Below are 22,175 nucleotides of genomic sequence, written 5' to 3' on the forward strand. Positions count from 1 at the left end.
TAGGTTACTAGCAACAACATGTGGAATCACTTCACAAAATGATTGCGATGCACCTCTCATGTTTCCTTGTGAATAATCCGACTGAACTAAGGACCTGAGGTGAAGACAAACAAAGAATATAACGCCCAAAGATACCAACTTGCTTTGATTCTTCCGCTGCAGCCTCCACCTCCTCGCTTGAGACTCTCAATATTCTTCAACTTCCTTTGTCTTTGTCTAAGCCCAAGCTCTGTCCTCTTTCTTATGAACGTATTCAACAATGATTATATGTACTTTATCTTCTCCTTGCTTTCTTGAGGCTGATGATGATTAAGAGAATCCTTGAGTTGTAATAGCAAATGGTTCTCTAACTTAAGAATGTCTCTCTCTGCTGTGCAAGGTTTTGTGTATAGCCTAATAGCCCTTTTCATACCATCAATGAAGAGAAATTGAAAAATGGTGGGGTGCATTTGGTCATGGGGTCTATGGGATACAATCTACCATTCGTCCATAGGTCAATGTGCTTCTTTCCCTTTGATCTCATTACTTCAATGGTGGCAGAAGGAGGAGTTTCACAAAGCGTATTTCTTTTTTGGAGAGGGCCTTCCAACTCAACATGGAGATGATAGATACCTCTTTTAGCAAGATGATGGATTGGATATGGTGTAGAGAAAGTGTAGAGAAAGGACAAGATGAGTAGGGTGAAATTTGAAATTTGGACCAAAAGAGAAAAATGGTGCATTGGAGGGAGAATTTTTGGAAAAGGGACACATTCCGAAGAGATTTGAAAACGACATTTACATGTGGAAAAGTGACATCACCCAATAAAAAGGTGGAGTTTCCTCCCCAATTTTGGGTTTTTAGATTTCTTGTTCCCATTAAAAAAAAATGAAAAGTATAATTCTCTCTCGTCATCTTCCTTCCGCTTAGAGCGAGTCTCCTGCACTGAGCCAGTGTGTCGCGAGCAGCGGGCTGCTAGATATACGAGGTCCTCCCTAAAAAAAACGAGGTCATTGTCTCCATCATCCATCGTGTAAGGCCTTCTGCCACGTGACACGATCGTCCGCCATTTGCTCGCCCTTACGTGCCTTGGTTGCCTTGCACGCCAGGTGGTAGCTCTTTCACCTTTCCTTTTTCATCATGAAGGGGGCATCTTCCAAATTACCCCCTAATTAACTCTTGCCCCAAAACTACTGCCCTTTTCCAAGATACCCCTAATTAACTCTTGCCCCAAAATTACAAATATGGGGGTAGTAATTTTGGGGCAAGAGTTAATCAGGGGGTATCTTGGAAGATGCCCCTTGGTTTCCTTTCTAATCCTAAAGGGGGATCTTTACAGATTCCCTTTATTAAACCCGTTGCCAAAATTTAACCCACATATTTATGTGTGCTCAATTTTGAGAAAATAGTGAATTAGAGGGAATTTTTTTTCCAGATCCGCTCTCTCTCTCTCTCTCTCTCTCTCTCTCTCTCTCTCTCTCTCTCTCGGTAGTGCAAGTGGCGCTTTCTCCAACTCTCGCTGTCTCGCGAAACTGTTGAGACGGTGCTCTCTCTCATTCTCTAGAATGACGTGAACTGACCTCTCCCTCTCTGTGTCATGCGGTTGACACAAAGCATCTCTCTCTCTCTCTCTCCCTCTTTGAATCGATCTCCACTTAAATCTTAGAGGTCGGTAATGCACCTTTATAGAGCCTATGGTGGAGCCCCCTACCAGAGGCGTCACAAGAGTGGATGTCCTGGAGTAAAAATTAGAAAGCAAATGAATGCAACATGGTAGACGGTGCTTTTTGCATGTGGAGAGGTAAGAGGTGGTTGAAGAGTGTTTACACTGGGGCGGACAATCAGCATTTGTTGTCTGCTGAAGGTTGAAGCACGCCTCGGAGTTGACGTTCAAAAATTGTGGAGCCGGCTCAACACAACCTTTCTGCATTCTTATGTCAATCTGCGAGGCACCATACGGCCATAGCCGGGCTTGGCTCTAGCTCATAGCACAAGACAAAAACATCTGCAACCTGCAGAAGAAAAGCCAAACGAAGGACTAGCAGTGGGAAAGAAGAAGTGGGTTGCTCAGTTTTCTTGCCATTGTCTTCTCCACAATCGCCATGGCAGCTGCTCCACAAGCAGCTTCCTCCGCGGTTGCCATCAGTGCTTGCTCTCATTCAATGCAACTGACACCCAAGCGACATTCTTTTCGTCTCTCGTTCCTCCGCTCGTGCTTCTACCGTCACATCTCAGCTCGACCCCGGCTCCAGGTAGTGCAAAAACCTGCATTTCTCATCTTTTTTTTGGGCTGCACACAATAGTGAACTCTTATGCACTTTGCATACCAAAGTACATTCGAATCAGAAAAGTGTCGTTTTGCATGTGTTCTTTATCTGTGCATGCATGCAAGATTGGAAATGCGTTGACAAGACCCAAAAGAGCTTGCCTCATGAGTAGAGAAATCACTAGTTGATGCATGTGCCTTGTGATGTGTCATCCTTCTTTTGCTCATTCTTATGGCACTGGCAGTTTTTGACATGATATGCTATCTAGTAATGGCCAACTTCTCAATGGCTGTTTTTGAGATGAGATGCAAAAGTTAGGCAATGCATCGTTGATTTCCATTGAACTGCACAGTCTTTCTTTAGGAATGTGCTTTTTGTTGGGTGTGAGATTTGCCACACCTCGTGTGTTTGAACACCCTTTCCATGTCATCATCCTATGGGGACGAAGACCATGTGCAACCATGTATGTGGCTTATGTGGCAAGCCTAGTCATGTGACCTGACCTGTGACATCATCCTCTGTGTATGCTCTAGATGCTAGCTCAAGGCCATAAAAGGAGCCCACTTGTTCACTTATTTGCAATTTAATAGAAACATTTCTCTCTTATCGTTATGAATGTGACTCTTGTTTATCCGCCCTAATCCCCTACACATTTGAAATTTGACTGTGGGCTTTACCTGTGGAAAATCTTCCGCAAGAAAACAAACTATGAAAACTATGTCTGTTGAAGGGCATGCTGTTTGATCTGTGTAGCCATGCTGGCGGCCAATTTAACCTGTTCTTTTGCTTAGTTGCAAGGAATGTATCTTTTGTTGAATTCCGTCTAGTGTTCAGGAAAAGTGTCTCTCAGCTTGTAATTGTACCGTTTGAAAATTCAATAATGCCGTTCAGATATAAAGAAAAGGAGATATTCTGCCAAAGATTATAGAAAATTAGTCTAAAAATTGTGAAAAAATAGCTCAAATTTCTAAATTTGCTCTTGGTAAAAACACCAAAAGGAATTGTGTATGGTTAGGGAAATGATTTTTCCCGAACACTGCGTCATCATTCCATGCCTTTGAGCATTTGCAACTAAGCTTTCTGATTCTATGTAATGCAATTTATGAGCAGGTAAGCTGCCGACCATGGATATCAGCTGTCAGTGAGGTGCAATAATACTCCCTATGAAAATTTCCAAACCTTATATCATCTTATTATTGAGGATTGCGAATTTGTAATATTAGCTTTGCAACTGCAGATTGCTGCTGATAGCTCATTGAATGCAGCTCCAGTGGCAGTCTCAAAGCCACAGTTAAAAGCTGAGGAAGAAGCTCCTCAGGAGTCTAGTGCAACCACTAAGGAAGTGACCATATCAGCTCTGCTGGCTGATGTGACGAACTTGATAAAGTTGGTGATAGAGTGATAGGCTGAAGAACACTCCAATTTTGATGCAAATAAGTTGTTCCAGCAGAAATTTACTTGCAGTCTCTTTTTGATTAACAGGCTCGTTGATACAAGAGACATTGTGGAGCTGGAGTTGAAACATCAAGATTATGAGCTTGTTATCAAGAAGAAAGAGGCCTTACCACCTCCTGTCGTTGCTCCACAGCTGATATCAGCACAAGTAGGGCAGGCTCCATATCCCGTATATGCTCCACCACCTCCTGTTGCACCTGCTCCTTCAGCTGCCCCAACACCACCTGCGGCGGCTAATGTCTCCTCGCTGCCATCTCCTCCCGCTCAACCAGCGGCAAAGTTAGCACGTATTTTGTCGCCAATGGCTGGAACTTTCTACAAGTGCCCTGCTCCCGGGGAACCCTCATTTGTAAAGGTCAGCGAAATCGGTTGCCTGCTTTGATTTAGATCTAACCGCACGATAAGTTGATTTGTTGCTCATGCTTGGATTCCACTATGATGACACTACTCTCGTAATGATGTACACCATTGCCAATTGATGGCAGGTTGGTGATAAGGTTTCCAAAGGCCAAGTGATTTGTATTGTGGAGGCCATGAAGTTGATGAATGAGATTGAGGTGCTTACTGCTTTAGTTCTCTTGTGTACATTGAAAGGGAGCTTATGGTAAAGAGTGTATACATGAAGCACTGCTTGGTGGGTGACTATGCAGGCCGATCAAACAGGGACGATCGTTGAAATTCTTGCAGAGGATGGCAAGCCTGTAGCAGTTGACACGGTAAACTTCTCAAACGGTTATCAAATGTTGTGTTGGTATCTATGATCCTTCTTTTTCAAGTTTGGTAAAAGGAATGAGTACAATCTAAATGTATTAATGAGGATCTATTGGAGGGCAAGTCTGGTGCCAGCGGACGTGGTAATTCCAGCTCCAATGGTGTATATTTGGTTCGTCTCCTTCGGTGTGCATGTGTTGCCCTTTCTGTTGGGGACATGCTCTAGTTTTAATTGGCGGATTCAGTGATGTTACTTTGAAAAAAATTAGAGTGCTCAAAAGCAAGCCTATGCTCCTCTCTATTAAAATGCTTTCTTTTTCTTGTTTTTGTTTATTACAGCCCCTTTATGCGATAAAGCCGTGAGATGTGCCAATTCTCTACGAAGGTTTTGGCTTGGTAAGGAAAGATGGAGAATTTTTTAATGGCTGTGACTGCTGTTGATAAGCGATGGCAGGTTAGCAGGTGTAAATAGGTGCTGCTTTTGTTACTTGGGCAACAAAGTAGCATTTAAGGTGCTAACTTTTTCTGAGCTTTGTGGCATTTCACAATTTTGAATCCCATCAATTATTATTGAGGGCCCGTGTATAGGGTCCATGAGAAAGGCATATAACTCTTCTCTGATGATTTTTCTTATACCCTAATGAAAGCAGTAAAGGACATCAGGCATTCATTGCTCATGTTTCTGGTAATGGATTTCCTCTTTACTCTGCATAGGAGCACTCACGAAAGAATTTTAATTTCTAGTTTACACAGCCTCCTTAATCGGTGCATAAATGACTGGCATTGGTTTGTTTTGATAGCTTGACCTTTTTTTGTGAATTCCTCTTCAAACCAGTTGACAACTTAATCATCAGGAATCGATATGTTTTTTTGATTGTATAGAAATGTAGTACTGGCAATGAATAGGCAAGGTAAGAGAATAACATGTGATCTTTGTGATTTGAGATTTGCTTTTTGGCTTTTTCAAACAAGCCTATCTTCTCATTCTCATATGGGTCCTCTGCGCTTTTTGGCTCGCTAAAACAGGCCATAGAGAAGAGGGAAGAAAGGCTTACAAAAAATGTCTTAATATCTTTTTCTTCGCTGAGCTGTATGCTATATTTATTGGATAGACCAAAATCAGAGTGGCGTGCCATCATCCATGGCTTTGACAATTGGCTCGGTTGCTTGGTGGCTCCATGACCCAACAATGGTGAGCTGGCTTGTGGGCACAGTGGTATTGGGTAGCGGCGGGAGATGCAGGCGGAGAGGGGTGAAAAGTGGGCTACGGCCCGATAATGCTATGGGTGCTGCGTGGCAACTTGTGCCTGTAGCAACTGGCTGGGGCAGGGGCTGTAGATTGGGGTTGAAATGGGCAATTGTGTAGCCTGTAGGTGTAGGTGGAATGGCAGCAATGTTACTGGCAGACCACTGTAGAACTTTCTTTAACTTGTACCCTCATGTCTATAACAGCAAAACTTTCTTCAGCTTGTACCCTCACTTTCTATAGCAACAACAGCAGCCTTAGTTTCCACAATAGCAGCTCCCACCTCCTACGCAAAAATATCCCCACCTTGCCTTCAACTTCTCTTGCCAGACCTCACACCTGCCAGTGTTGGACTGTCTGGTATTCTTACCTCCTACGCACCATTACCACATTAGGGAGCATCCTCTCTCTTGTTACTTCTCCACCCTCAATCCCATCTCTGTCTTTGTCATTGGAGTGCATGGGTACCTCCATCGTTCAGTCACAGCAAGCCATTGCTACCAATTATGTTGCTGAAAGTTAACAAAAGTCTTCACCTTGTCATAGCTTACTTGCGCTGCTCTATGGTGAGGAAGGCAGAAGCGACCACAAGCTGGTGTTGATAGATCAGCTGGTGGTTGCGCTTTGCCTTATTCATCAAGCCCCACAGTGTGCCACTTGCATTGTTGTCCACTTATGGTTGTACAGTAAAGTACATTACGATTTTGTACGGAAAAAGGCAGCGTTTCAAATTATATTTTACGGTTTGGATAAGTACAGTGTGTTTCCTAAAAAAAACTCTTAAACCATAAAAAACATCTACAAATTACCTCATGACTTAGGGCTATACCTAGTTCTAAGGTTAAAAGGGCCTAAAAACTAATGAGAAATGACCTATGGAAGGCACAGCCTGTAATATTGTTCTAAAAACGGTGGACTGTATTTGTATTTGTATCTGTGCGGCTGTACGACTGTACAACATACGATCATACAACATGGGCACTCATACAGTGTACGGGGACTTCCATGGCCACTTGTGATGGCAGACATGAACCAACCCTGCTCTGAAGCCTAGTGAAACGACTGCCAAGGTCCTGAAATCGCTCATGGGAAATGAGTCTCACCATAGAGACTATGAAGGTTAAGCAGATGAGCAGAAAGTGGAAATAACAAGCATAGACGAGAGCAGCCATCATTCATCTCAAGCTGTTGCTGGGGCTTGCTGCAAAGGATATCGCCCTTGGGCCTCCACTTAAAACTTGTTCGGACATAAAGATTATGGGACTCAAATACACACAAAAATTATCTGACTTGCGTTGTTTGAGAAGAAGATTTTTTTGGATTGTTGAGTAGTGTAACACACAGCACAAATAACCACTTTAAAACAGTTCAGTTCACAATTGATTCGACACTGGCCCGGCGGAGTTCCGTGCCTAGAGTTATTGGCCCCAAAGATTGGCGCCCCTTTTGGTATTTCTTTTTGTATTAATATGAGTTCAGAGTACAAGAGTGCGGGCAGGCGCTCACACTCAGACTCTACGTCCATATGCTCTGAGTTGTGAGTGGCCTACCCACATATTTAAAGAGTACAAGGGATGCCAAAAGCAGAGCCCCAAAAGCTGAAATCAAAAACTTGGTAAAAAATAAGCAGGTTCAATATTTTATCTCTCAAGCCATTCTTGGTAAATAAGCAAAAGCTTTTTAAATAAAAGCTTGCTCTGTCTAATTCCTTGCGTAGGAAATAAAGCAGCCAGAATTGCGTAGCCCCAAAAGCTGAATCTGCTGTCCAACTGCTGCCATGTCACTGTCCGCGAAATGCACTGCAAATCGCGTTGGCATCCGTACAGCCTGCCACGTGGCATACTTTCCGCAGTTTCGGGTGCAGCCAGTCACGTCAACCATTAGGGTTTCTCTGCAGCCACGTCATCATCAACAGAGAATGTATGTGTGTGTTGTGGCAATGGGCAGCCACGTCACAGTTTGTGACACTTAGTCATTTTTTATGCCAAGTGTGGTGCATTAGAGATAGCAGAGGGAGTTTTTGGGCTTCCTCTTTGCATTATAGTCCTCATGGACTGTACTAATTGGAGGATACGCCCTGCACATGTGTACGCAAAAGTATTTGAGCTGTTAATCTCGAGGCACAAGAGGGGTTGTCTCCCAACAGTCACCTTTCTCACAGTTTAAAGGCATGTGCAGTTGTAGATGTGTCAGATGAGCGGCAAGTTATACACGCTCAGATTGTGAAGACTGGTGTTCAATAGCCTTATTGTGAGGGATGTAGTCATGTGGACGGTGCTCATTTTGAGGTATGCTAATCCTGAGTGTTTGATGCTTGATGCAATCAGTATCCCTGCGTGCATTTTGAATGCCTGTGGAATGATTGGAGCTGCCCATGAGATGCTGGAGAAGGATATGGTTGTTGGCAGTGTGATGGTAGATACGTATGCTAAATGTGGCATGCTTGCAGAAGCCTAAGAAGTGCTCATTAAGATTGTGGTTTCGTGGAGTGCTCTTACGGAAGGCCATGCCCAACTCGAAAAGGATGAAATTGTTGTTTGTATTCATAGAATGATAAGAAGTGGCTCAAAGGCAATTTTGATCACACACACCAATTTACTTAATGCCTGCCACCATATAGGCTTAATGATCATGTCGTGAATAAATAGAGAATGGCTCAGAATGTACCATGTTTGAAGAATGCTTTAACTATATGGACTCTGAAGTCAGTAGTCAATGTTGTTGTTCCCCAGTAACATTCAATGCTGCTCTTCTGCAATGTAATTGCATGTGCTCCATTTGGCATGAACAAGCCATAATTCCTCTGATGCTAGCCCTTGCCTTGAATCCTCGTTAAACAATGCGACTATGTATGCCTCTGAGGGTATATCTGGCCCCATGTTAGGCCCCTTTCATAAATGCCACGCTCTTGACCAGATTTGAATTGTACATTTGCACATCTTTTGTGCTTGCATTGGCGTTGTCGGCATCCCCCTTTGATGGCCAACCAGTCTCAGACGCTATCACCCTCATTTCTTGAAGCCTAAATTTTCCATAGCTGAGTGTACTCCATCTACTTGGGGATCCAGCATGTTGTAGCCTTGTTCTTCTTGTCCTTTTCACCCTTCTCTACAAATATTGCATGGTCAAGCAAGATCGTGCTCAGATTAGGTTTCTAGGTGAAAAACAAATACGTGCTCGGCATGAAGGTGGAGCGTGTGGATGATATGAAGGAGAGCAATGGCTACATGAATTGTAAGGTAGTCTCAAGGAGATGATGCAGGAGGATATGAATAGCCTAATACAACACATGAATGAGGGGTTAAAATGGAGATTTTGTTGTTTAGGCCCAGGTACGAGAGTCTAGAGTGTATGTTTTGCACGGCTTTGACCACATTTGACATGAGAGCAATGTCGTTGCTAGAGAGACCCTCATACTCAAGTAGCAGGTCTTGATGTTCAAGCCCCATAAAATAGATCTTTGAGGTCTCTTGGGATTGTTCTTACAACGTTGAAAACTTCTTGTGGGGGTGCACGCGCATGCGTGTGTGTGGGAGTGTGAAATAAAATAAGGAAATTGGAATAACTTTTCTATCACCCAAGTGTGGTAGATTGGTTATCTCAGTTCCCTCTTGAGCAACTGGCTGAAGTTCAGGCCCCATCGGAAAGATCTTGGAGATCTCTTAGGACTGTTTCCCGCGACATTAAAACCTTCTCTCTTCATTTTCCAATAGTGGAGGAAGGTAGAGTAAGACATTCATTGTCATACATGGTGTTGCTAAAAGCTTGAAGGCCATTTGGTTGGTAAAGTAGATTTTTCTTTTGGATATAGATATGGAATGTAGCCGCACTCCTCGAGTTGGAGGAAGCAAGTTGTTTGCCACCATGCCATAATTTATGCATTTGTTTAGTGAGTCTCCATAGGATGCATCCATGCGGGCCCACGAGGGAAGAGACCAATGATAGCATATGCCTTACCTCCTAGTATGTAGAGAAGAATCCACACATAGATAGCCTGCGTACATGCCCCAGTGCCGGTGGCAAGCCGATCGAGGGTGAACGCTTTCTGCCTACCGGGAGATTGCGCACATGCCAGAGCTCCGATGGCCCTCGGCTCCAAAGTCAACCACCTTTGTCTTGCTGTCAGGTGCCACAGCCAATCACGTCTCTCCTCTGCACAAAACGGCTCTCCACCGGGGGTGACCGTTTAGGCTGCTGTTGGGATGTTCCGATTGTGCCGGCGAGAGCGCCGGTGGTTGTGTGCAGGGACGTGGTGGGGCACTGGTGGGCTTCCTGCGCTTTTGCACCGGAAACGGCGACCGTTGCATTGCATGTGCGTGTAGCCTAAGAGTCACTGAAGGTTATTTTTCCATGAGTTTAGAGAAAAGGAGTGAGTGATGGAATGCATTATGCCCTACATTGGAATGCCAATGCCTTTTCTATGTGGTCTTTTTTTTATAGTTCTGTTTTGTAAGTGATTGTGGAAATATGTAGCCACAAAGGGAATTTGCCTTGGTTTGTGCATGTCATTCAGCATAATGAGTGTAATTGCAGGATATTGCTTGCAAACGCTTCTTGTTAGCCTTCTATCTTTTTCACTTTCTTCTACTTTGAAATGCTAGTCACTTGTGAGTGTGCAAGAAACATATGTCTATCCTCATCACTACCATTGGTTTCACTATAATGGAAAGCTAGGTGCACTCCATTTTACTTGGTACACGCCAATGCTAAAAAATAACTCAGATTTAGTGTAATCCCACTTGCAAATTTTGAAATTCACCTATAAATTTTAAACGTAAATGTAGGAAAATTTACAAAATTAAGAGCAATTTATTGTAAGCCTTTAGTTATAGTCAAGTACCTTAGGTTTTCTAGTTTTAGAAAAAATACTCTATTTTGAGCATTGGTATAGACCCACTCCCATTCGGGTCCCCCCTATTGGCTCCTAACAAATAAAACATATGAGATACTCAAAAGATCCCCCTCCCCTTTTTGTTCATGCTCCCTCACCCTCTACAACCTACGCCCTAGCTAGGTCTGCGCCTATGGTTACAGTTGCCTTGTCGTCGCCCTTATCTCCACGGCAATCTCCTCTATGGCTCCCACCTCCTACCATGGTCTTGGTTTCCCCTGCTCTCCTCGCCCTCTTCTGCCTCCTTCACACCCTCTTCTCTTCGTGGTCGTACAACCTTGTATAAAGTTGAGTCACTCTCTTTCCTCCTTTACACTGCACCCCTCATGTGCACTTGCTCTGCATGCAAGCAATACAAAGATTTGACACTTTGTGTTTCCATCCGTAGACCATCATCTCTTTCTTTCACACACACATACACAAAGCGGCACTCATGAACTGCGTTACCACAATAATTCCATGCAGATTAATTTCTAAATCTAACTCTACTTAGCACCCTTCCACTAATATTTTATTTTTCCCACCTTCCACTAATGATTATTTTTTTGATTTTCTACAATTGGGTACCCCTACTCTTGTAAACCCTTCACCACAACATGTCACTTCCCTTTTTCTTTTTGAGCAAAAAGTGGGGCCTGTGACCCTTGGCATCACACAAAAATCAACCATAAGTCCATATACAAGAAATACGGGAAAACCTCGAAAAGATAGATGATGAAATCATGGGAAAAACCACATGATACATCAAAGAATAAGATAATCTAATAAAAAATTGGTGATGAAGCAGATCAAAGGATAAGATACTCTAATTGGGAAGTGGTGATGAAGCTCTTTGGCTGTTGCCTCCTACACAAATTTGCCAAAAGCTATGGTGGCCTTTGGTGATGTAGCGAAACCAACATGTCCAACGCTAGTGCTAGCTACTTGATTGATGTAAAGTATCCATCATAAGAAACCTCTTGTAGCAGCTCATAGAAGCCAAGGGATTGTGAAACCCCTTGGTTGTGCCTCCAAAATCATCTACATCCACTTTATCAGCATGGCACTTCCTTCTTTCCCCACCTTGAGGCCTTGTAACCTTATGTTTTTTAATTAAAAATTTGTCTTCTAAAAAAAAAAAAAGGCATTTCCTTAGCACACCAACGTGGCTCTTCACCTTGTGTTTTAAAATGATAGCAAGACCATTTTTGTTTATTTTTGTATATATCGTGCATTATTTTTGTCAAATTGGGGATATTGGTAACTTCAAACTGTTATAATGTTCCACATCTAAAAGTTATAAGATCTATTTATGTGTCAAGATAGGTTTTGTTGTTGTGTGTGTGTGTGTAGGATTTTTGTACATGTCAATTTATAAATTTATAAAAGGGGATGGATCTTTAGGAATGTTTATATTGATGTTTATGGTGTGGTGATGCGAGAACTTTAAGTGACTACCTCAACAAACATTAGTCCTAAACCCCTCACAAGCACTAGCAGTAGCAAGTAGCAGTAGTAGTAGTAGTAGTAGTAGGGGGTACCCAATTGGAGAAAATAGGAAAAACGACAGAATCTCTCAAGATCCGTTTCGAAACTGAATGGAAAGTGTGGTCATCAGGTGTCGAAGTTTGCAGAGAAACGTTTGAGCAAGGGCCCAGGGGGGAGCTGCGAGGCGATTCGGCAAGGGCAACTGTCGTGTAGGGAACTGGCAGTTATGGGGGCGCGGCGCGACGCAGAGGAGGTTAAGGCTCTTTTTAATATGTAGCGGATGCCTTGAGTTGGAACATCGGCTGCTTGTTGGGTTGGCTACGTGAGCTTCGTTTGATGTCGTTTCATACTTATGTTGCACGTGGGAATTCCAAATCCGCCTTTTATAATGAGACAGCTCTCCAGCTAGTTGTAGCATTGGGACGAAAGGATGGAATTTGGAGGAGTATTGGATGAATATAATATGAGTAGACCCAGTGTTATTTGAACCATCAGGGCTTTAAAAATGTAGTAAAATAATATCAATAGGTACATATAACATAGTGCAAGGCAACACCAAAGGAGCAAGGAAAAGGTGAACACACATTGCATGCATATTAGAACCCCACATTTTTTCAATTGGGGCCATACAACTATGAGTGGTAAAATTAAACACATAGGATTCATTACAAGCCCCTCACCATATCGTGTAGGGGCATCCCTCAATACACAAAAAGAATTACAACATTGCATGAGAAGCCGTAAGACAGCAACAAACATCCTCCAATAGAGATATCCAAGGAAGTTAGAGAAGAAAGTATTGGGGAAGTAAGGGGGGAGCCCAAATGCTCCATCACCATCGAGGGAGAACCCAGGATGACCCACCATCCCCATCTCCACAATAGGACATCCGATAGACCACAACATTTTTTTTGGTAGCGGTCCGGGCATTCTCACTCCCAGATACAAGAGTGCGTCTTTGGGCATCATCCCCATGACTTGAGTCACGGAGTTGGAATGCTCAACCAACTAGGCTAGCTCCTATCGACAGACCACACAATCTTCAATCACCCACTTTATAAAGACAATACAAAGTCTCTGATTCCATTATCATGAGGCTTTTTTAAAAGTATTTTAAGCAAAACTCACAATTGTGAGTGAATTTATATTGAATAGCTCAAAAAATTACAAGGTCTTGTCATGCTCATGTTAAGCCATGACAACAAGCAGGGACCATAATTACATCTGCTATCAGGGCAGCCACCTACACCATCATCCTTCACGCTTGCATTTTAGATGTGAAAAGTCTTTGTTTTTCCAAATTGGTAGAGATAGCACCAATGTAATATATTGGAAGGGTTTGGTGAAAATAGGATTTTCATTTTTGCCGAGCATGTTTAAATGATACAAGAGACTTGGGACAGACATCTCTACGTCCAATTACAGGTCATACTTAGGGCGCATTTGCATGGTGTTGAGTGCATCGTTTTGTTTTACGCCATTGGACTTGTCCTTGCATGAACCTGCAAAAGGTGACGAAGCCTGCAAGCCACAAAGGTCTATCGTTTAGCAGCTAACGATGACGAGCGAAGGCCAACTCTGTCGTTTTTGGTAGAGTGGGCTTGGGCAAGGCTTTGTTGGACAAAGAAGACAAATCAGCAAGGCAATATCGCAACAAAAAAGCTGAGTGAAGGCTCAACGAGGACTCTCCTACGTGCGAATGTGCCCTTATGAAATACTTTTGCCTTTTGGTCCCTTTCATTTTGTCCGAGGGGGACCGTAGCACCATATACTATGGGTCTTGAATGAACCCCAAGAGGTGGGATCAACGATGTTGACGTTGGGCACGATTATTACGGTGTGCATGATTTGTTCGATTTGTTTGAGTTTACATTTTATTCCTGAGTTTACTATTGCATGGGAGTTTTACTTTATTACCAAGTGAAGTGGCTATAGGTGCATCGAAATGGTGTACCCACATGGCCAGAGTGTTGGGCTCCTAGCGAGGAGGTCATGCCTTCCTGACCTTGATGGGAGGGGCTTGGTCCACATCATTGGCTTTATCTCGCCTATTGATTTTCCTTGAGGTTCGCCTTGATCGTTCATTCCATCTCTTGGGGTTCATTAAAGACCTTGTGGTATGTAGTGTCCGCGCATGGGGTGTATGCTTTAAGGACCTTCCTTATTGAGCAAAAGTGACTTTTAATGGAATCAATTGGTTTTCATATTTAAAAATAAACGTCGTACAAAAAAAGGTGGATTGGTCGAAGGTTAAAGCATTGCAGCAATGTCATCTCGTTTTGCCCATCCTCAAGGTTTGATGTACCAAAATCATGATTACTGGTATGTGGATGTGTTGTTGCAACCCAGGAGTATGGTTCAATTTTGGTCCCCCACTTCCCTCTCCCCTCCCCCCATGCAAAACACACACACACACACACACACACACACACACACACACACACACACACACACACACACACACACACATGCGCGCGTGTGCGCCAAATAAAAAAAAGAGAGATGACATGTGCAAGTATTCTCTATGATTTCAATTCAAGGTAGTGACAACCATATCTTAAATGGCTCATTATATGCATTAAGATTACAATTATTTGAGCTCTTATTTAATGAGCAGATTGTGGGGGCTTGTGAGGTAAAAAGATCAATTAAGCAAGACTTCCCACTAGCTCCTGTTTTGTTTGCCATTGGATCTCATCCCTTGGTGACAATGCTCGAAGATAGTGCTTCAAGAGGGGAGATTCAAGGGCTATCCCTCCCCAATAATGACCAACTACTGGCAAAGCTGTTTGTGGATGATTCACTACACTTCCTCAAAGCTTGTCCTCAGGTGATGAGGAAGGTTCTAGAGATTGTGCAAACGTATGCCATTGTGTCAGGGTCGAAGTGCAATATTGAAGAATCTAGATTGATCTCCCTCTCAGAAGATGACTCGTTCAATCCGGCAATGTGGTCCGGGGAGATTGTGTCCAAAGGCATGATGTTTAGGCACCTGGGAGCCCCTTTGGGGATGGATATAACCCACCAGCAAAGACTCTCATGGGTGTTGGGTAAGATAAGGAGAAAATTTCATAGGTGGGAGTGTGTGCTTCTCCCTTTTGCGAGCAGATTGAAAATGATCAACTCGTTTATGCTCCCATGTATAGCATTTAATGGCCCGCTGCTTAAGATAGCCAAATGCAACTAGAAGGAGTTCTTAAAATCAATGAAAATATTCCTCTGGAAAAACAACAATAAAGACTCGCTGCCTTGGCAGTGGGCAAGCTGGGAGGCCATAGCGAGGCCGGTGGGGCAAGGCGGTCTCGAAATTCTAAACCCTAGTACTCACGCGGAGGCCCAGCGTGCCAAGTTTGTGGTTGCAATCACGAAGCAAGATCAAGCCTGGGCTATTATGACAAAGGCCATGATGGAAAATGCCAAACTGTACTCACAAAATGGCCAGTGGAAAGGGCTAGATCTACATGACAAGTTGCTTATCCCTCGATGGTCTAACTTGAAGCTTGGGGGCTTAACTGGCAAGCTAGCTTGAAAATGCAATAGAGAAGCGGAGGCCTTCGAATAGGGAGAGGTAACTAGACACTTTCACAACTCAATGTCTCATTGGTCCCCTTGGCTTTCTAAGGCGGGAAGCGTCTTGTTGAACCCTAGTTGGAGGGAGGTGGCTAGAAAGATGAACAACAAAGGACTCCGATGACATGCCAGTTTTGGGACTTCAGTAGCAGTGACTGAAAAGGATCATACCAACTAGCCTCCCAATTTTGGGACTACAGTAGCTGTGATGACTGGAAAGGATTGGACCAATTAGCCTCAAAATACAATCTCAATGGATTGAAAGATTGCTGGTAAATAGAGTCTTAGAACGACTTAGCTCCTGCCTACCGACCTACGAGTCTAGGTTTGTTTGGAAAGCATGGCGGTCAACCACAGATATACACTTTTGTAAACCACACACCAAGGAGGTACACAACATCCTCATGGTCTTGCTGGATTGGTTCCTCCCCCTGAACAAGCAATGGGGCAAGCAATGGCTAGAGGCAAGATGGGTGACAATTGTAAAGAACATATGGTTCCCACAATGGCCGCTTAGGATGAAGGTCTTTGTATGGAAGGTACTCTGGGGGGCCTTGACAACTGGTCAGATAGATGCCTGCAACATGGATCAGCAAGTGAGAACCTCCCCCACCTTTTCAAGGACTGCCCAGGGATCTGTGACCTAGCAGGAAAGACATGTAAGTGGGTTCAAAAGACATGGAAGATTGGGTTCTGCAAGTACGATCTCTTCTTGGGTGAAAAGGTGTTCATGAGCCAACCATTTCTAATCAATATACACAAATTGTCAGGTTCTGTTACTTTAAACAAGTCTGGAAGGCCGGGAACAATCAACTTTTTGAGAACGTCGTTGCAACAGCAAGGTTCACAGAGATCATTCATGAAAGCAAGGAAGCGATTATTGCCATTAGGAAACGGAGGAACTTTGAAGAGTGGAACAAGGTTGTGACTACAGCAATATCGAAACTGCATGGATAAGAGTGTAATCCTTAGCCTGCCAAGTGTTCTACCTTTGCCATGGGGTGGCTCCCCCATTAGCCGATGTACTAATGTTTGCTAGAAGATGTCATGGCTCGACACGAGCATGACTAGTAATTGCAATTCTAGATATATATATATATATATATATATATAGAGAGAGAGAGAGAGAGAGAGAGAGAGAGAGAGAGAGAGAAGAGTAGAAGAAGAACATGGGTTTAACTTTATAAAAAGAGAGATAGAGCCAGGGAGAGGGAGAGCTTTCAAAAAACAACAATCCACTTCCATTACTTTAAGCAGTCTCTATAAGGCATAACTTAAGATTGGTCTCTTAAAGAAAAAGTTTTTTGGAAGCCACAAAAATCTTAACTGACAAAAAAGTTGCGACTTCAAAACGGAAATCTTCAACATGTTTCATTCGGTACCCGTAGAACCCACGAGCCCACACAACAGACACTTCTACCAAAACAACCATGCCCTTGTACAATACAATCTACCAATTCTTATACCTATTCTTGCTAGAGTATATTGCATTGACAGGCAAGCGATCACCACTTGTATGTGAGTTGGACCTGCATTACGATTCAATGCCACCACATGGATGCGGAAGTATCCTTGGGGTCCTCCAAAAAACTCATGCACTTCCATTAAAATTTTATCACAATAATAATGATTCTTGGAAGCCAACATGTTAAGTACAATAAGTTCAAAGAAAAATACAACTACATTATACATGCCTTGTGGATACACATCATAATGTTCAGTTGACCACTCCATGATTTCCAAAGTAAAGCGCTTCATAGGAATCTATTGAGCCTTCAAGTATTTCATTTTGACCTTGCAGCGCACCTAACCATACCCTGAACACACAAGCATAGTTGTGCAGTAATTGAAGCATCTTTTAATGACATGCTACCTTACATTCCCAAGTCACAAAGATAGTACTTCATATTGTTTCAACACAAACATCACCTCAACCAGGGCCTCAAAACTTAATTTAAGTATACTCTATGGCTTCATGCCATGCACACCAAAGCAACACCACTATAAAATCAAACAAAACAATATGTTCATTAATTTACACTACCAGCATAGTTCAAAGAAACCTATGATTTAGTACATCAAGAAATCCAATAAAATGAGTTCACAAAAGTACGTGCTTCAATTATATTCTAGTAGCACTGATTGAATACATCTATGTGGCATGGGCCATCTTTGTCATCAATGTGTTCAATTGATTCATGTGGATATTGAGCCACATCACCTCTCCTTTTAGAGAAAGAACTCAATCCTTGTATGCATCAATCTAGATTTGGAATTCCTTACTCGTCATGTGTGAACTTTGCATCGATTTGAACTGCTGCTCCTCCATGCACCAACATGTCAAACTGATTCTCCTCAATCCGAGTCATTTTTCCATCAAAGTGCTCTACACATAAACACACCTCATTGCAAAGGCCTAAAATTTCCTAGCCATTGTCTTTTTAAGTCACATCTAGAAGAGCTTTTAAGTGTCTTTCAAAGTCCAACTGCATAGACTTACTACAGGCAAAGAAGTCCCGAAATGCAGCCAAGAGTTATTCATTTCCATCATGTGCCACCAAATCAGTAGAAGAGGATCCCACATATTGATCATTTCTCTTCGCTACTCAAACATTGGCAGCCCTTGGAGGAGTGGAATCAATACCATTGGACTCGATCTCAATGATGGCATTGTTATTAGTGTTTTGCATAGCTATACCATTAAAGAGTACATCACTATGCATATACAGATGAATTGTGTGTTAATTACCACCAAGGAAGTAATCCCTTGTGCACTCTATACTAAAAATTTAATATCCTATCATGAAAAATAAAAACATATTATAGACAAAGCATGAGTTGCATAAGCTCACAAAAAAGACAGAGACGTTAGAGCTTATCTCACACACCTTATTAGCATGCATGATTTTCTTTATTCCCTATCACACATATGTGTGTGTGTGTGTGTGTGTGTGTGTGTGTGTACGGACCTATCCTTTTACATATGCGAGGGTCAACATGTAAAATTGATGTGCTTAAATAACAATCTCAACAATATGAACATAATATTTTGGATCCCATGAACTCAAGTCGCAAGTCAAAAAATCGATTGCATAGACTTATAAAGTCATAATAAACATCATGACATCAAAAATGTATCTAAACATCCAAAGAACGTGTCCTAAAATGTGTCATGAACATTGTTACCATATACAGGTGGTAGTGATGTGTGTGAACACACCAGGACTGTCTGGGCATTTTTTCCCTCTTTAGGAGGTTTTTTCCCCCGTGCATTGTATATACGTCCATCACTCTAGGGCTATCCATCTTTTCATTACACACTAAGTAATACACTCTCTATTGTGTGCCTTGAGCTCCCTTCGTCTTCTCCAAGCTGTGTGTGTTTTCCTGCAACCCTAACTCCAACAATTGGTATCAGAGCAGGTTGCATCCTCTCGAGCTTAGTCGCCAGTAGCTCCAACACACATCTGCTCACTTTCTTCGATTTCTATGAGTTTTGGCGAGCGTTCGTAGGTCGATAAAAATTTCGAGAGAGCTCATAGAGCCTTGTTTGCTCACATTTATGATTTGGGGCGCTCATTTTGACCTTCGTTTCCACTATAGCCAGATCTGCACATGCAATTTTGTCATTTTGTGTAGAATTTTTGTCAGTGCCAATTACTGCATAACAAGTCCCATACAGTCTGTTGCGCATTGTGCTATATAGCACGTGATGGTCTCACTCAATTTCTTCTCATTTTGGGCAATTTTCACATCAGGTGTAGGCATTTTCCATGGCTGACAAGAACACAGATGAGTTCAAGATCTTTCCCGTTGAGGATAAATTGGATGGGGACGATTACCCTATGTGGGCTTACATGATGCAACATGTTCTTGTGTCAAAGGACGTCTGGAATATTGTGCAGGGCATTGATGTACGTCCTGGTTGGGAGGATGTAGGCGATGTTGAGGATGTTGCAGGTCTTGCTGCAAGGATTGCTGCTATTAGAGTTGTTTTGCCTATGGTAGAACAAGCTCATTGGGATGTAAAGGATGCGCATGCTCATGCGTTGATTGCGTTGTCTGTGAAGCGCACCATGAGAGAGGATGGTGCTCATGGTATGGGTGACATTCATTTTCACTTTGCCGGTGTTTAGTATGTGCCTGAAGCTCGTAGGATTTTGATCTCCATCTTGTAGCTGAGAGATCCTAGGTGTCATGTTCAATTGATTGATGAGTCTTACTTGATGAGTAGAGGTTTTCTTGTGATAGTGCGAGGCCATAGTTGTGCTCGTTTGACTCTTCTCTACATTCTTAGTGTCAGAGCACTATAGTCTTTGTGATTTCATTTCCATGCAGATATTTGTAGTCTAGGTGAGTATACTTTGTTGATAAGAAAAATTTCACGGACACTTTGCTCATTGTGCATGCAGGGTTTGAGGACAAAAATGTAGAGCAGGAGGGCTCTTTGAGTGCATGACTAGAGTAGCACCAATGATGGTGACAAATTTTAATGCTTTGTCAGTCAGGGAGCAGAGCAGTGAGTTACATGTGCAAGATGGTGCAGTCTCAATGACTTTGCAAACATGTACTCAACGGAGTTGAGACATGTGTCTTTTTTAGATGAGCTTAGTGTTGTGCAAGATGTATCTGTGATGGATATATAGCTAGAGCAATGATCTAGTGAGAAACAACAAGTGTTTTCAGAGTTCGTGTGGACAGAGGTAGAACGGATCTGCTCCCTAGAGACATAAAAAAACATTGAAAGCATGGAGTTATTTGATATGTTGATGCTAGATGCTGACATGGTTATGCCAAGAAGACAGGTAGAGCATGGTACAATGGATGTAGGGATGGCCACAATGTTGAGCACCCCTAATTTTTCACATCTATTTGTCTCTAGTCCTGATGGTGCAAGGATGGCACTTAGTGCAGAGGCGATTGAAATAGACATGTTAGCTGAGGTTGCATGGATTTCGTTAGTGTTCGGCACACTTATGTATGACCTTTTGAGGTTGAGACCTGAGATAGCAGCTACAGTGGGAGAATTTGCAGTTGGCATTGTTAGTCGTCCGATGACTAACACTAGCATGATGTAGTGTGGAGCATTGCACGATATCAAAGACGGATACTTGAAGGTTTTGCATGCATGCTCTAGTAGTGTTACACCCACTTCCTTGGTGCTAGAGCGGATACAATTGCATGCACATCTATGGAGTGAGCCAATGGGCCTCGGTTGAGAGAATCATCTTTATCTCTTTGTACATACTAGTAGTTTGGCTAGAAGGATCCACTTATCGACACATTTACCTTTAGTGGGAGATTGTTGGGGTAAAGGATCATGCGCCCCGGCCACTCACCATGTCTGACCACATACACATGTACTCATACCTTATTCTTTATATACATATGAATAAGGGATTCACTCACTCTATTCTCGTAGAGTGAAGCTCCACCCATATCTTGTGCACGTCTCTTCCCTTCCCCACTCTCTCACGTGTACTGATACCTTATTCTTTATATACATATGAATAAGGGGCTCACTCACTCTATCCCCACAGAGTGAAGCTCCACCCATATCTCGTACGCATCTCTTCCCTTCCCCACTCTCTCATGTGCTCTTTTTGCTCTCGCATCATTGACACCGATCCTACAAATAGCACATCAACTATAAAAGGAGCCACCCTCCAAGAGAGCACCTTGCATGCAGCTTTTTCATCCAACCAAGTTTGAGTGAAGGTAAGAACACATCTCGCTCATGACCTACAATTTTAACTTAGCCCTCTTTATTTTTTAGGTGGAGGCTCTGTATGTAAAGTAGCTACATGAGCTATGTTTGTATATGTGTCTATAACTCTAGATAGACATGATTTTGCTTCACATATCAAAGATAGGTTAGGTATTACACACGTACATATACAAAATTAGAGGGGAGAGGAGACGTAGACCACTTTTGCATCATCAAGGGAAAAATGAGACCGAAGCCTTTTCTAATTTCGATAGTAGATGGCTTATTGGGAATGTGGCAAATGAAAGGGCACGAAAAAAATCTAACCCTTTTTTTAAAGGTTAATATTTTAATAGAAGATTCTATAATATCTCCTTGGGATGAACTTGCAGGTCTGTTTCATGCGATTCTTCTTGCAAGGGGATGTGGCACTTGTGGCAGGGGTGCCCCACTCCGATGGAACTCTTAAGTTTTAGCTACAAATTTTCCATGGGATTGGCTTCCTTGTAGCTCCTTGTAGCCAAGCTTTGGAAAGACTGTGCAAGTTGGTGGTAAGAAATAGTGTGAAGATGGATTTTATGGTCTAGCTTTTTGATGGATGGATTGTGGACATGGACGTGTGGTTGCATCTGATAGACAAGGGCTTGTTTTTCAAACTTACGTGGACATGGACACGTGGTGTGGCATACCAGTGCCGATGGTGGCTACAAAATTTATAGGTTTTTGTAGTTTTATATTATGTTCTTTTCTTTGTAAAGGTTGGGACTCTTTGAACTGGTTGGTGGCTATGGCAGAAAGATTGCATGAGTGATGGTTGTATAGTTTTTTGGTAATGTTCTAATTTAAAATAGCTCAGTGAGCATTGCTATTAACAAAAAGATT

General features: G+C 42.6%; 1 protein-coding gene and 1 pseudogene across 1 annotated transcript; one reads left to right on the forward strand and one right to left on the reverse strand.

Moving 5' to 3' along the window:
- The first annotated feature begins 1,816 nt into the window (after positions 1-1,816).
- Positions 1,817-5,119, forward strand: LOC147421867 (biotin carboxyl carrier protein of acetyl-CoA carboxylase, chloroplastic-like). The gene is made up of 7 exons (XM_086502822.1): positions 1,817-2,231; positions 3,357-3,392; positions 3,484-3,632; positions 3,729-4,056; positions 4,187-4,258; positions 4,352-4,417; positions 4,752-5,119. The coding sequence occupies exons 1-7, from the start codon at positions 2,082-2,084 to the stop codon at positions 4,773-4,775; spliced, it is 825 nt and encodes a 274-aa protein (XP_086358948.1). The 5' UTR covers positions 1,817-2,081; the 3' UTR covers positions 4,776-5,119.
- A 155-nt stretch (positions 5,120-5,274) lies between these two features.
- On the reverse strand, positions 5,275-11,596 carry LOC147421868 (glucan endo-1,3-beta-glucosidase 14-like; annotated as a pseudogene).
- Positions 11,597-22,175: the final 10,579 nt, after the last annotated feature.

The sequence above is a fragment of the Adiantum capillus-veneris genome, chromosome 27 (genome assembly GCF_014529385.1).
Source record: "Adiantum capillus-veneris isolate H3 chromosome 27, ASM1452938v2, whole genome shotgun sequence".
NCBI lineage: Eukaryota > Viridiplantae > Streptophyta > Polypodiopsida > Polypodiales > Pteridaceae > Adiantum > Adiantum capillus-veneris.

What these genes read in the sequence shown, in the direction of transcription:
- LOC147421867 (XM_086502822.1), top strand. Translation starts at nt 2,082, where the DNA reads ATGGCAGCTGCTCCACAAGCAGCTTCCTCCGCGGTTGCCATCAGTGCT. An exon ending in CAGCTCGACCCCGGCTCCAG is followed by an intron (nt 2,232 to 3,356) that starts GTAGTGCAAAAA and finishes ATTTATGAGCAG; the next exon opens with GTAAGCTGCCGACCATGGAT. An exon ending in GGATATCAGCTGTCAGTGAG is followed by an intron (nt 3,393 to 3,483) that starts GTGCAATAATAC and finishes TTGCAACTGCAG; the next exon opens with ATTGCTGCTGATAGCTCATT.